The sequence below is a fragment of the Lycorma delicatula genome, chromosome 3 (genome assembly GCF_047948215.1).
Source record: "Lycorma delicatula isolate Av1 chromosome 3, ASM4794821v1, whole genome shotgun sequence".
NCBI classification, from domain to species: Eukaryota; Metazoa; Arthropoda; class Insecta; order Hemiptera; family Fulgoridae; genus Lycorma; species Lycorma delicatula.
In genome coordinates, this window is record NC_134457.1 from 72,543,377 (window position 1) to 72,557,219 (window position 13,843).

Below are 13,843 nucleotides of genomic sequence, written 5' to 3' on the forward strand. Positions count from 1 at the left end.
TGGTTCCTGTAAATGTTAGCAATTGTTGTTCTTCTATCTCTATACTTGAACCCTACATTTTTTAAAATGCTGAACATTTTATTCCAGTCTATGTTATCAAATGCCTTTTCTAAGTCTATAAATGTCATGTATGTTGGTTTGCTTTTCTTTAATCTTCCTTCTACTATTAATCTGTGCTCTAAAACTGCTTTCCTTGTCCCTATGTTTTCCTGAAATCAAATTGGTCTTCCCCTAACACTTCTTCCACTCTCCTCTCATTTTGTCTGTACAGGATTCCAGTTAAAATTGTTGATTGAATAGTTAAGCTAATTGTTCTGTATTCTTCACCTTTATCTACTCCTGCTTTCTTTGGTATCATGACAATAACACTTTTTTTGAAGTTTGATAGAACTTCTCCTTTTTCATAAATATTACAGACTAGTTTGTATAATCCTATCCATCGCTTCCTCATCTGCACTGCGCAGTAATTCTGCAGGTATCCCATCTATCCCAAGAGCCTTTCTGTCATTCAAATCCTTTAATACTCTATTAAATTCAGATCTCAATATTGTATCTCCCTTTCATCCTCTTTGACTTCCTCTTCTTCCTCTGTAACACCAGTTTCTAATTCATTTCCTCCGCATAACTATTCAATATATTCCATCCACCTATCAACCTTTTCTTTTGTATTATAAATCTGTGTAGCATCATTAAATAACTCATTATTAGATTTTAACTTGTGTACCACAAAATTTTCCTTAACTTTCTTGTATGCTGTATCTGTTTTACCAATGATAATTTCTTTTTCCACTTCTGAACAGTTTTCTTTAATTTACTCATATTTCGCTAACTTGCCCTTCCTGTTTATAGTATTTCTTTATTGTTGATAGGTCCTTTTTTCCTTCTTCATGACTAGCATTCTTATACTTTCTATGCTCATCCATCAGCTGGAATATATCCTCTGATATCTAAGGTTTTCTACCAGTTGTTTTTTTCCACCTAAGTTTACTTCTACTGATTTAAGAATTTCTTTTTTAACATTCTCCCATTTTTCTATATTTTCTACCTCATCTATTTTGTTCAGATCTCTTGCAATGTCCTGCTCAAAAACCTTCTTTATCTTCTCTTCCTCAAGCTTCTCTAAATTCCACCGATTCACCGACACCTTTTCTTCAGGTTTTTAAACCCCAATCTACATTTCATTATCACAAAATTATGGTCGCTATCAATGTTTGCTCCTGGATATGCTTTGGAGTCGATGAGTTGATTTCTAAATCTTTACTTAACCATGATATAATCTATCTGATACCTTGCAGTATTGCCTGGGTTTTCCATGTGTATATTCTTCTATTCTGATATTTAAACTGGATGTTAGCAATTACTAAATTAAACTTCATGCAAAACTCAATAAGTCGGTCTCCTTGTTCATTTCTTTTGCCTAGCCCATATTTACCCACAATATTTACTTCCTTGCCTTTTCTGACGCTTGCATTCCAGTCTTCAACTGTTATTAAATTTTCATCCCCTTTCATGTTTAATTGTTTTGTCAATTTCTTTGTATACACACTCTACCTCATCAACATCATGGGCAGTTGTAGGCTGGCTTAGGTTTTGATTTTATCCTGTTTACAAAGATTCTATTGCTAAGTTTTTGAAATCTACTTTCTTCCCTACCTTCTTGTTCATTACAAAAACTACACCTTCCTGCCCTTTATTTGACACAAAGTTAATTATTCTAAAATCACGTGACCAAAAGTCATTTTCCTCTCCTTACCGAACGCTTCTAATTCCTACTTATTATATCTACATTTAATTACCCATTTCCCTCTTTAAATTTTCTAACCTACCAACATTTTTTAGATTTCTAACATTCCATACTCCGATTTGTAGAATGTTATTTTTTAATTTTCTGTTGACCCTTTCCTTAGCAGTCCCCACCTGGAAATCTGAACGGGAGACTAGTTTACCTCTGGAATATTTTACCAAGGAAGATCCTACATCTTTTTTACATGAAAATGCAGAATGCTACATTTTCTTGGAAAAAAAATGGCTGTTGTTTTCCATTGCTTTCAGCTGCACAGTACTCAGAAGATTGAGTGAAGTTGATATGGCTGTTTAAGTCTTCCTGACTTATGCTTTTAACAGCTACTGAAAGAGCTGCTGCCCTCTTTTAGGAATCATTCCTTAATCTGGCTCTCAACAGATACCAGTTCAATATGATTGCACCTTTGGTCCAGCTATTCTGTATCATAGAGCACTCCAACCCTCACACCATTGGCGAGGACTCATGTTTCATAGAGGGGGTTAGATATGTACTTAATGGATTTTTTAAAACCTAGACTTAGTGAAAATGAAATAAAATTTTAACTCTTAAAGACAATGGATAAAAGCTATGTTTTCTGTTTCATTTCACGTTGCATTTGCAATATTTTTGTCCTCGTCTTATATTAAAGCCACAACAATTTTTAAGATGTTGGGTATGACATATTTGGTAGAACACCCTTACATTTTGAACTCTTATCCAATGAAGATTGCTTTTAGAGCAAATAATGATATTCAAAGGAACAGGAAGAACTGGTTGATGGGTAAAAAGTAAGGTACAGTTTGCCTATCGGTGGGTTGTAACAAACAATGTTCCTGTTTCATAACAGTATGGTAATATTAATATTTGGTTACAAAGATTATTCAACTAGAAGAAACTGTTCAGGTTATTGTACATAATGACACAATCACTTGATGCAAAATCTGTTATAGTTTTCATTAATAGTTGGTTTCTTTGGCATTTCTATTGATTGATCAAAAGATTAGAGTAAAAGATGAAAAAGAACAAGAGGTAATGAATTATGTAGTGGGCAATATTTTTTAAGAAATAAGAGAAAGAGATTTTATTCTGAGAACAATTATGAAGGACAGGAGAAACTGAAATAACTGGATAACAACTTTTTCATAAGAGTTTTTACTAGGCATCTGAGGAACAGAAAGAAATCATAAACTATTGAAAATTGAGGTCCAAATAATTTATTGTATAAATTACAATTCATTTCATCTTTTTGATTAAGAAAAATTTATTATACCATGCTTTAGGAGTACTCTTGAAAACATTTCTTTAACTATAACTATCTACATATTAATTTTTATTTGAATCTGGTTCATAGAGTATTTCTGTATATATCTGTAGTGATCATTTTGTGTAATATTCTTTTACTTTTTTAAAAGTTAATAAAATGATAACATGATGTAAATAAACAATAATACTAAAATCAGTAATAATTCATCAAATTTTTTTTTGTAATCATGGACAATTCAGAAAGAAACTACTTGTATTACTTATTTTTATAAATTAATTTGTATATGTATCATTACTTACTCATGTACTGAGGTAAATGGGTTTGTTGCTGTAGCCATTCTTTTAATAACAAAACTTTGGATTTTAATTCACACATATCTGTTTTTTCTTCTTTTAATATTTCTTTCATTTGTTCTTCATTTATTGTTTTTAAGAACATTTTAATGTAAATTTATTTGACACAACTTTTTTGATAGTATTAAGAAAATGATAATTTTTAATTGTTTTCTAGATGGATGTCGGTTGGTGTTGTAATTGAAATTCACTGTTTGAATTCTTTATACATAATTTCTTTAAGTAAAATACTCTTATCAGTTCATGGTGATCAGTAATTTTTCATGGCTATGCAATTTTCATGGCTATTTTAATTATATAATTATATTAATTATACATATTCGCAAAATAATTTTTTATCGCTTTCCTTATTTAATGCTTATAAAGAATTAAGTGTAATATTTAAAAATATGAATTTAATATTCTATATTTATATTAGTATTTAATAATAATGATGTTCCGGTATTACAAAATAATTCTTCTCATGTTACTTTACACTGTGTTTATTCTACTGGAAATTATTGAAAAAATTTTCATAGCATATCTAATTGCTAAACTTTGTGCAGAGTGATAGCATCACAACCTTCAGTGCATTTAGTACCAGGTTTGAATCTCAGTGAGGCATGACATAATTTTTTTGCTATAAAAATTATCATTTCATATTTTCATACACAAGCTTCCAGCTTACATCTGAGAAAAACATTAAGATGTAAAACAAAAAAAAAATTATTTTCATCATTCATATTCTAGTTTACATATTCACCATAATTTGAAAAATATAAATATTAAAGAAGAAATTTTTTATTTTAATTATTTAAATGATATTGAATTTTTTACTTGATAATGTTATATTGTATACATAATACTTTATTATATTACATATAATAACATTATATATGTTATTTTAAAATATTTATTACATTTTTACATACTATAATTATTCCTTGGGCTAAGAAAAACATAAGAATGCTTGATTACATGCACGAGTATTACCAGCATAACATATTAACTCACCTGGTTGGTCTAGTGGTGAACTTGTCATACTAAATCAGCTGATTTTGAAGTCAAGAATTCTAAGGTTCAAGTCCTAGTAAAGGCAGTTAGTTACTTTTATATGGATTTGAATTGTAGATCATGGATACAACTGTTCTCTTTGGTGGTTGAGTTTCAGTTAACCACATATCTCAGCAATGGTCAACCTGAGACTGTACAAGACTACACACTTCATTTGCATCCATACATATCATCCTCTTTCATCCTCTGAAGTAATACCTTACGGTGGTTCCAGAGGCTAAACAGAAAAAAGAAAAGAAAGCACAATATATTAAGAAACTCCTACCAAAGCACTCTTACAAGGCCAAGAGTGACTCTCTTGACATCACAAGAGCAGGACAGGATTGCACAAATTAAACTATAATGACTACATTAAATATTGTAATGAAGAATTCATAAGAAACGTTAAATAAAAGTTAGAAAACAAATAAATAGAAGTATTATAAACAAAATCAGAATCTACCGGGGATTTTAATTAATCCACGCAGAAATAAAGAAGACAATTTTTCTAAGTTCTTTGTATTTTTTAACATAATCTCCTTTCAAGTCTTTACACTTTATGCAGTGATGCTCAATTTTTTTTATTTAAACCTTATTATGTGATTTGTTCAAGACTTCAACATAGGCAGATGTTTCAGCATTAATTTCATCAATTTGCGCTAATATCTTTCTGGCAAACCTCTTCATATTTGAAAATAGATAAAGTGCAAATTATTAAGTCTGGCAAGTAGAGGAGATTTCATATTGTAATTCAAACAATTTTGCTGTTGCAATCACAGAGAGTGAGCTGATTTATTGTTTGTCTAAATGAATTTCTTTATCGTCAAATGTAGTCATTTTTTGTTTACTTCCTCGTTTAGATAATCCAGCAATGATGCATAATATTGCATGATTAATGTTTTATTCTTCTCCTGAAAATCATAAAGCCATGATCATCTCAAAAGACAATATCCATCATCTTTTCTCCTGATAGAATGGTTTTTACCTTCACTGGAGAAAATTCCTGGATTGGAGCCCATTGTTTTTACTGTTCCTTGGGTTCAAGACAGTAGTGATGTATTCAGATTTCTTCAACTGTTATGAAATTGCACAAAAATTCCTGTTGATTATGTTGAAACATGCTTATAAATGTTTACTTGCTTTCATGTTTTTGATTGGTTTTGAACAAACATAGCTTTGATCTTGTGAACAGTTTTCAGAAATGTAAAAATTATGTTAAGTATGACAGATATATCTGTTCGTTTGAAATGCCTGTTGTCTTAGCAACCTCACACACTTCCAATCATCTATCCTCCATCACTATATCATTGAGTTTTCAATGTTTTCTGTAGTTTGGTTTTTAACAAGCCGTTTGAAATGTTCAGCATCATTTTTTCTAATTTAATCACTCCAAAAATAACAAACCAGTTGTAAATTGTTTTAATTGATCGAGCTGACTCACTATAATATTTATCCAGTCTATACATACATACATTCATAACCCCCTCTCTCTTGGCATGTGCGCGTGCATGTGTAATTTAATATTAAACCTAAAAACATATAAATATAGCCTTTCTGAGAGGATTTTATTTAATTTAAGCAAGATCAAAAGTTAAATTTATTTAACAATAAGAGTACTAAGAAAATGTTATAAATATTTTTTTCATGTAAATATAAAACGATACATATTCTTAATTGGCCATTAACATTATTATAAAGTGCTTTGCCAACCATTTCAGATTAATTTTAAAGTATTGTTTAGCTCATTCACTGGTTAATATAAGCTGTAGGTTAAACATTCTTTTACCAACAATAAATGAAATTAATTTGTTGTGACCAATGTACTCATGGAGATATCTTAAATTTCCCTTTTATCTATTTAAATTTCTCATTCAAAATACATCTGATTCCATGTAATATTTTAGGATATATAAGAATGAAAAGACTTTCTTGTATTATATAGAATCATATAGATTAATATAAACCATAAGTTATTCTAATATTGTGTTTGGAAATATAACAAATGAAATATAAATGAGGAGAGTGAATAAAATTGATCAGAGGTTTAATCAGAACAATTGAAAACAAGGATGTTTGGGACATAGGTGTGGAGAAAGTTGATTAAAACAATGCTAGAAAAATAATTTGGTGTGGAAAAGAGTAAACAATTATAACCTTAAAAAGAATGGGAATTATCAGGAACTCTAAAATATAGCAGGAGTGAAAGAGAATATGGTGCAATGAACTCTGTGTTAACATACAAAATTTCGTAGAATAACTTTTCCTGAGATATATTGTCAGTAGATGATAACTTTCATATGTATTCTGTACACATAGGACTTAATACCAACATATAAGACTTAATTACCAAAATTTTTGTATTTTTAGAAAGTGAAACTACATAACATCAGGAATTAATAAAATCCAACAGGGTAGAGTTCATTTATTTACCAGCAATAATTATAGCCCTTGATTATTTTCCCCTCTGTAATATATTAAAAAATCATACCCTGAAATTAGATGAAACAAATATTTCATTCTGGTGATAACCCCAAAAGTCACACTTTGCCGTGGATATATTTAGTGAGATAGACAGTGAACAGTTATTTTTTAATAAGATCCCCTACTAAGAGAGGCAATGAATACATAATAACCACCGTTAGTAATTATTTTCTATTGTTTCAGTGTATTATTGCTTCTCTTCTATAGAGAGGGAATTCTATTACATATATAATGATTTATTTATTGACACTTAATTTATTAATTTACACTGTATGTCCCCTGTCTTTCTTATAATTACCCTGTCTTTTATAATTTTGATATATGTAAAGCACTTGAGTAACAAGAGGTACTAGTCAAGAGTTGTTTTCTCCGAAAGTAATGATGTTCTATGTAACCGATTCCTGTGAACAGAGTTTAGGCATCACTTTTGAGGCTGAACATTTCTTGAATTTTTAATGGGCATTGGGAAGTTGATGTTTTTGACTCGGTGAAAAAAGCAACAAGAAACACTTCTCATTTTCCTTAGTAAGCCTGAATTGAAAATTTGTATGTCAGTTTCAGGAATGACTTATGATTCATCTCAGGTTGCCTATTTTTTTTTTTTTTTCTATATTACATACTGTAACAAAAACAAGTTGTAATTCTAAAGTAGTTATGGTGCATATGATGTATATGGTCATGTTACTTGAAATGGTGTCAAGAACAAGATGTACTTTGAGAGAACCTCACAGTTACCTCATTTAAATGCAGAAGTAGTTATTGATTAGAATTGTTAGATTGTATAAAGGCATTTAGAGATCTGATTTCTATTTTAAGTAGATTTAAAAGAAGATATTGTTTGTGTTTTTGAATAAACCATTATCTAATTGACTGTTGGATTTAAAGTTATACATAATGGATTAAGAATCACCCTTTTGTTTACATTGATAATATTGATATTAGTTGTTCAACAGCTGGTTTTTGAAGTCGAAGGTTCTGAGGTTCAAATCATAGTAAAAGTTAGTTCCTTTTATATGGATTTCAATATTGTATATTGAATACCGGCATAATTTGGTGGTTGGAGTTCAATTAACCACACATTTCTGGAATGGTCAGCCTGAGTCTGTATAAGACTACAGCTCATTTATATATCACCCTTATATCATTGACCCAGGGGGGGGGGTTTGCATATTTTCACTTATTGAACAGATTGAAACATACACATTAGTAGGAAAATAAATAAAATAAAATGTATGTTGATAGTAATACGTTTTTATACGAGTATTGTACTGTGACTAAATTGAATTATGGCTTCTGGTGAAGAATTTCTATCAGGTGACGATAGATAGCGTTACAGTAGCGATGTAGCCGTCACTAATGGATACAGTACAACACAGTACACGTAATTTATATTCCTGTGTAGGCCTATCGAATTTATCAGTTTAAGCCTGCATTTTTTCTTGAACATTTTTAAAATTATAGTTATAAAATTTTGTTGGAAAAATTTACCTTTAACGCTAACTGAAATCTAGAATTTACGATAAATATTATAATATATAACAATATTAGGAATTCCAATATTATTAAATTATTAAAATTTATAGGAATGTCTTTTGTTGCAAACATTTTACAATTTTATCTAAAAAATTCATCTCTCCTGGTTGGAACTACAGTTATTGTCAGGAACTACTATTATTAATTGGAGGTTACAGAGTGAAATGTTTTAGGGCACAACTTGAAATTATGATTCTGTGTTTTGATATCATAATTTATTTTTTTTATAGATAATGACAAAATAATTATATTAAATATTTAATAATTTTCAATATTAGTCCTAGCATTTCATGTAAGAGGTTACGGGTTCGAATCCTGGTCAATCCATGAAATTTTCATTACTAAATACTTTCCATCCCATATTCACACGGATAAGCTTATAAGATGAATTAAACACCTATAAAAAATCTGATGTGAACACTACATGACTTCCTTGTACGCCTATTAAATTTCTACATATATAAATTTTTTTAAATGAAAAGTACATAAAATTTTATTTCATTAATAACTTCTGATATTATTTCATTTTTTTTTATTGTTATTATTGAATTATTATTTATCGTAATATTTTTTTACAGTCGGAGGTTAACAATTAATAAATAATATATTTTCAATTAAAAAAAAAAGTTAAAAAAAAAGGAGATGAAGTCTGATTCGAACCGATGGCCTTCCCTTTGATCCAAATATTTCATTAATACAAATTTTATTTAGCTGTAACTCTGGAACCAATAAAAATAAGTACCACTTATTATGATATATCGTTGAAAAGCGGGCTCAATGAGGGCTTATTACTGCAGTTAAGAAGAAGCCCAAAATCCAAATTTTTTTGGATTTTGGGCTTTTTTGGACACTTTTGATTCAGTCGATTGCAATCAAAAGGGGAGGTGCATAAATAGATTTTTCAACAGTCCTAAATCCAAAATTTCAATATCCTACGGCTAATCGTTTTTGAGTTATGCGAAATAAATACGTACGTACAGACGTCGCCGAAACTAGTCAAAATGGATTCAGGAATGATCAAAATGGATATTTCCGTTGAAATCTAAAAACCAAAATATTTCGCGATCACAATACTTTCTTTAATTGGTTCAAGGAAGCAAAAATAATTAATTATTGTTCTTAAATTGTTATTATTCTGACTATTTATTTTCCGAAGATATTTTTTTCCGCTATAATAATTTTTTTACGCAGTCAGTTGTTTTGATAAATACAGTTAAGATGTCATTTATAGTGCTAAAAATCATCTGTATTTTGTTGGATTTAGGACGTTTATATACATACATTTGGATCGATTTTTTTTTAGGGAATTTTAACCCGTTCAATATACCGGTCAGTATAGCTGTTGAGTAGAGTGCCGTGTGTTAGTCTTTACTGAGTGTTCTGTGTATATATCGCTTTTTAAATATCAATTAACAAGCGAGATTGTAAAATATTGCCTTGCATTATTATATTTTTGTCATTTTTAGTTGTTTTCAACTAATAAAAGGCGGTTATAGTCTTGTGATTTTTGTTTGTCCGCCGTCATTTTTTTTTCAAAAATATCTCGTAAAATTGTTTATATTTCAAAGTTGTTATTCTTTAAGGATTAATATTTCTTAAAACGTTTTTTGTTAATCCGTTAGTAAATCGTTATATCTAAAGAACTGTTATATCCATTACATTTGTAGAAATTATAACCTTTCGTATTCATATTGTTAGACAATTGACAACATCCGGTATATAATTAATAATAATTTTATTAATTTATTTATTAAGCATGCATTCAAATTGTAACGGCCAATGAAGGTTTACTTTATGATGGTTGAGCTTTGTAGAGTACGAAATATGCCAAACCTGATCGGAATTCTCATTGAATTCTTTCTAAATCCTTTGTAATTTCTTATTTGATCAACATTTGTTTTTAGTTCAAAATGCCAATATGCTGTTATGAAAAGGAAAAAAATATTCCAACTTTAATGATTATTTTTTGTTCTGATTTAACCGCCGTTGTTTTGATTACTTTTGTGAACATTTTCCTCTGTTTCCTCTTTGAAAAGGGGAAAAGATGGTTTCTTCTTGTTTAGTATACTGCCGAATCTTTACAACTGAAGATATTTTTAATGATTCGATTCCTTTTAAAGTTTAGATTTTATGACATCACGGCCTGTTATGAGTATCTAAATACTGTACGGAGTCAACGGTTATACCCGATTATAGGTTAACGGCATTATTTCGAAGATAAAGTGATAAACGAAAAAAATGCGATTGAGTTAATATTGTAACATAATTAAAATAATACGAATGCTACAGTTAAAATTTAGAATATTATGGGATAAAATAAAATGTAGAAGAATAAAACTACAGTACTGAATGTGTATTGTACAGTGCTTAAATTGTTCTAGTTGGATTTCATTTTTGCATTGTTTTTTTCGGAACGATTATTACGGTAATTATAGTCTTTTAAGCACTTTCCCATATACCTAATTGACAATGCAGTACTGCAGTAACCGATTTGAATTCAAAACACTGTAAAGTAATATACAGTGTTACTTTATTAGAAGACATTACTATATTAATACAACACAGCTTAAGATAAGGGAAATGATTAAGTTTAAACAAATTTTTGATGTGGTTATTTTATTATTTTTGCCTTTCTGTTTATTCAGTACAGCTACGTGTAATTTCGCAGAGCTAAATGTATTAACGTATTTATTTATTTTGATCTCTTTATTATTAAATATGAATACGAAGTTGAGTTTCTGTATAGCTACTAAAATATAGAAAATGTTTCTTTTATATCAGATAACATTAAATCGTAAATAAAAATCATGATTTTCTTTTTTGGGGAACATCATTCTATACGGGTTATTTTGAATCGCGTTATAGCATGGTCGTACTGTAATTGATTTTAGTCATAATCTTGAAACTAGGTAGTAAGTCTATTTAATAAAACAAATTGGCATAAATCTTTAAAATATTTTGTCTTGAAAATATTAATTTATTCATTGACATTAAAGTTATTTATAAACAGAAAATGTTTACAATTTTTATGACCGATTAAAATTTCTATTTTAACTCTTCTTCAGTTTAAAATTAGCTAAGAATATAAAAACAAAGAAATGGTTAATTTTTTTTATTACTAAATATTTTTGTTATTTAAAAAGTTGGTGAAAGATGCTTGTAGTTGTATAAGTAATTTTGTGTAAAAACAGAATAAAAATAGTTTCATTAAATAGAATATTTCAAAATAATAAAACCACTTAGGGATTTCCGGTCTTGATAAGTTTGATCATATAAATAAGTGGCAAAACTGCGCTTTAAATACCTAAATGTAATATGTAACGAAGTGACTTGACTGTTGTTTTTTTTCTATGTAACCGTTCCTTTCAAATAGTAAGCGCGAATCTATGGTCCCTTCATCGAACATTTCTTTAATCTGCTCCCATAAATTTCTATCTTCCTTGCTCTCAGTCTGCCTACGGTCACAGAATAAGACGTTTTTTTCCTATAGGCAGGACACCACTTATTTCTTGTAATTTGAGAACCGGGAACTTTTCGTTCCCGGTTCTCAAAATTTGTTGAGATTTTATAGATGGCGACATATAGATGTATAGTTAAAAGAAGAGACAGACTTATAGGCCACATACTAAGGCATCCTGGAATAGTCGCTTTAATTTTGGAAGGACAGGTAGAAGGGAAAAATTGTGTAGGCAGGCCACGTTTGGAATATGTAAAACAAATTGTTAGGGATGTAGGATGTAGAGGGTATACTGAAATGAAACGACTAGCACTAGATAGGGAATCTTGGAGAGCTGCATCAAACCAGTCAAAGGACTGAAGACAAAAAAAAAACCGTATTATAATTGAAATATCTCTGATTTAAGGTTCTAACTAACCTGTTCATTCCCTTCAATCTTGCTACAGTTGATAAATCATTCTGCTACGACAATTCATACGTAGCCATGCATCCAGAATTCTTGGCCTGTCGAAGTCAAAGACTAGTGGAGATAGGTTCTTACTGGTAGAACTGACAGACCATAAAAGAGATGGTTTTGTCCCATTCGACATCATAGTAGTCATTGACCAACATTTATTGGAGGATCTTATTCTCTTGGCGTTGCCTTTCGTTTACTTTAATATCCGGCAGTGAAGTCTGGTACTGTTAGGCAATGGAGAGGGAAGTAGGTAGCTGGGATGCTCTTCGTGAGAGCGGTTAAGGAATGTTTGTGATTAGACAGAATTCCTAGAGAGGAACTGCATATTTCCCCAATTAACGAAAAAATAAAATACAAGTATTATAAGAAGTCCTAGAAGTCTTATAAGAACATATTGAAGGAACGGGAAAAAGAGAATACCTACAGTTTTTTCATTATGAGCCGGTTGGTAAGCGCTGTTGAGTGATGTCGGTCGGTCGCTGATAGATGGATTTATTCTATTTTTAACAGTTTATAGACCGGGATGTGATATAAGCGTATGCCATGATTGAAGAAGAAATGATTTGTAATTTTTAATCTAGGTTATGTAGTGCATCGACTTTGTCGCAGTTTTTCAGGTTTGAATTCTTCCGTTCATAAATGTATATACATTGTTTAGAGAAGTAGTAAAATATTGGTAAACACGTTATTATACTCTCATACAGTTAAGTACTGAAAAATTAATTTTTTTTTGTGGTGGGAAAAGATGCAATGCTCATAAACCTTTCATCACTCGTCAGAGTAAACTTCATATGGGTTATAGTATTTACTCCCTTGACATGCAGGGGTTGAGAATAATGTGCAAGTAACATTCTGGTCAAAAAAGTGATTTTTAGGACATCATTTACTGGACCCTAGTCAAACTGTTAAGTTAGCAGGATACTGTTTCTAACAACGGGTTTTCGCTGAAGTTAAAAAAAATTTCAACTCCTAAATAAACTTAACTGGTTTCTTATTTAAAAATCTACGTAAAATCAGTAATTTTTCTCTTAAAGTTTGTTGGAAACGTTTTGGAAAATATATCGGTTTTCTTACTGGATGCCGTTGTTCAATAATCGTTTGAAAGTTATAGGATTAAAAAAAAAAAAAAAAATACCTTCTATAAATAATCTATATAATATACTATCAGTATAATGATAATTGTAGGTATCTACTCCTGAAATGCGAGATGCTCCAAAACCAAAGAAATAATAAAATTTCTGTTTTATTTTTTTCTGATAGAAGTTTTGATTTTGTAGGTTAATTCTGCGTCTTACAAAGGATATAGAAATAATTTAATGTAATGAGAAAGACAGGAGTGCACAGAAATTCTTTTAAGATGCAGGGCTGCATCCCGCTCCTTGTGAAAACTTAAGTCGCCTTAATTTCATCGTTGCTGGAAGTTAATTGTAATAATTAAAAATTAGAATGTCTGAAAATATATTTGTTTATTAAATAAAAGTTG

At 29.8% G+C, this 13,843-nt stretch overlaps 2 protein-coding genes across 4 annotated transcripts in view; one reads left to right on the forward strand and one right to left on the reverse strand.

The window, feature by feature from the left end:
- The window catches only part of LOC142321686 (alpha-tocopherol transfer protein-like), a 42,712-nt gene extending 39,110 nt beyond the window's left edge, over positions 1-3,602 (reverse strand). Inside the window, exon 1 of one of the 3 annotated variants that reach the window (XM_075359971.1) lies at positions 3,347-3,602. In XM_075359971.1, the coding sequence (XP_075216086.1) occupies positions 3,347-3,485 (139 nt within the window). In that variant the 5' untranslated portion in view covers positions 3,486-3,602. The remainder of the gene's footprint in view (positions 1-3,346) is intronic. The other 2 variants (XM_075359972.1, XM_075359970.1) reach the window with 2 other exon arrangements.
- The window catches only part of LOC142321684 (zinc-regulated GTPase metalloprotein activator 1-like), a 443,413-nt gene that overhangs the window by 298,443 nt on the left and 131,127 nt on the right, over positions 1-13,843 (forward strand). The gene's annotated exons all lie outside the window — the stretch shown is intronic.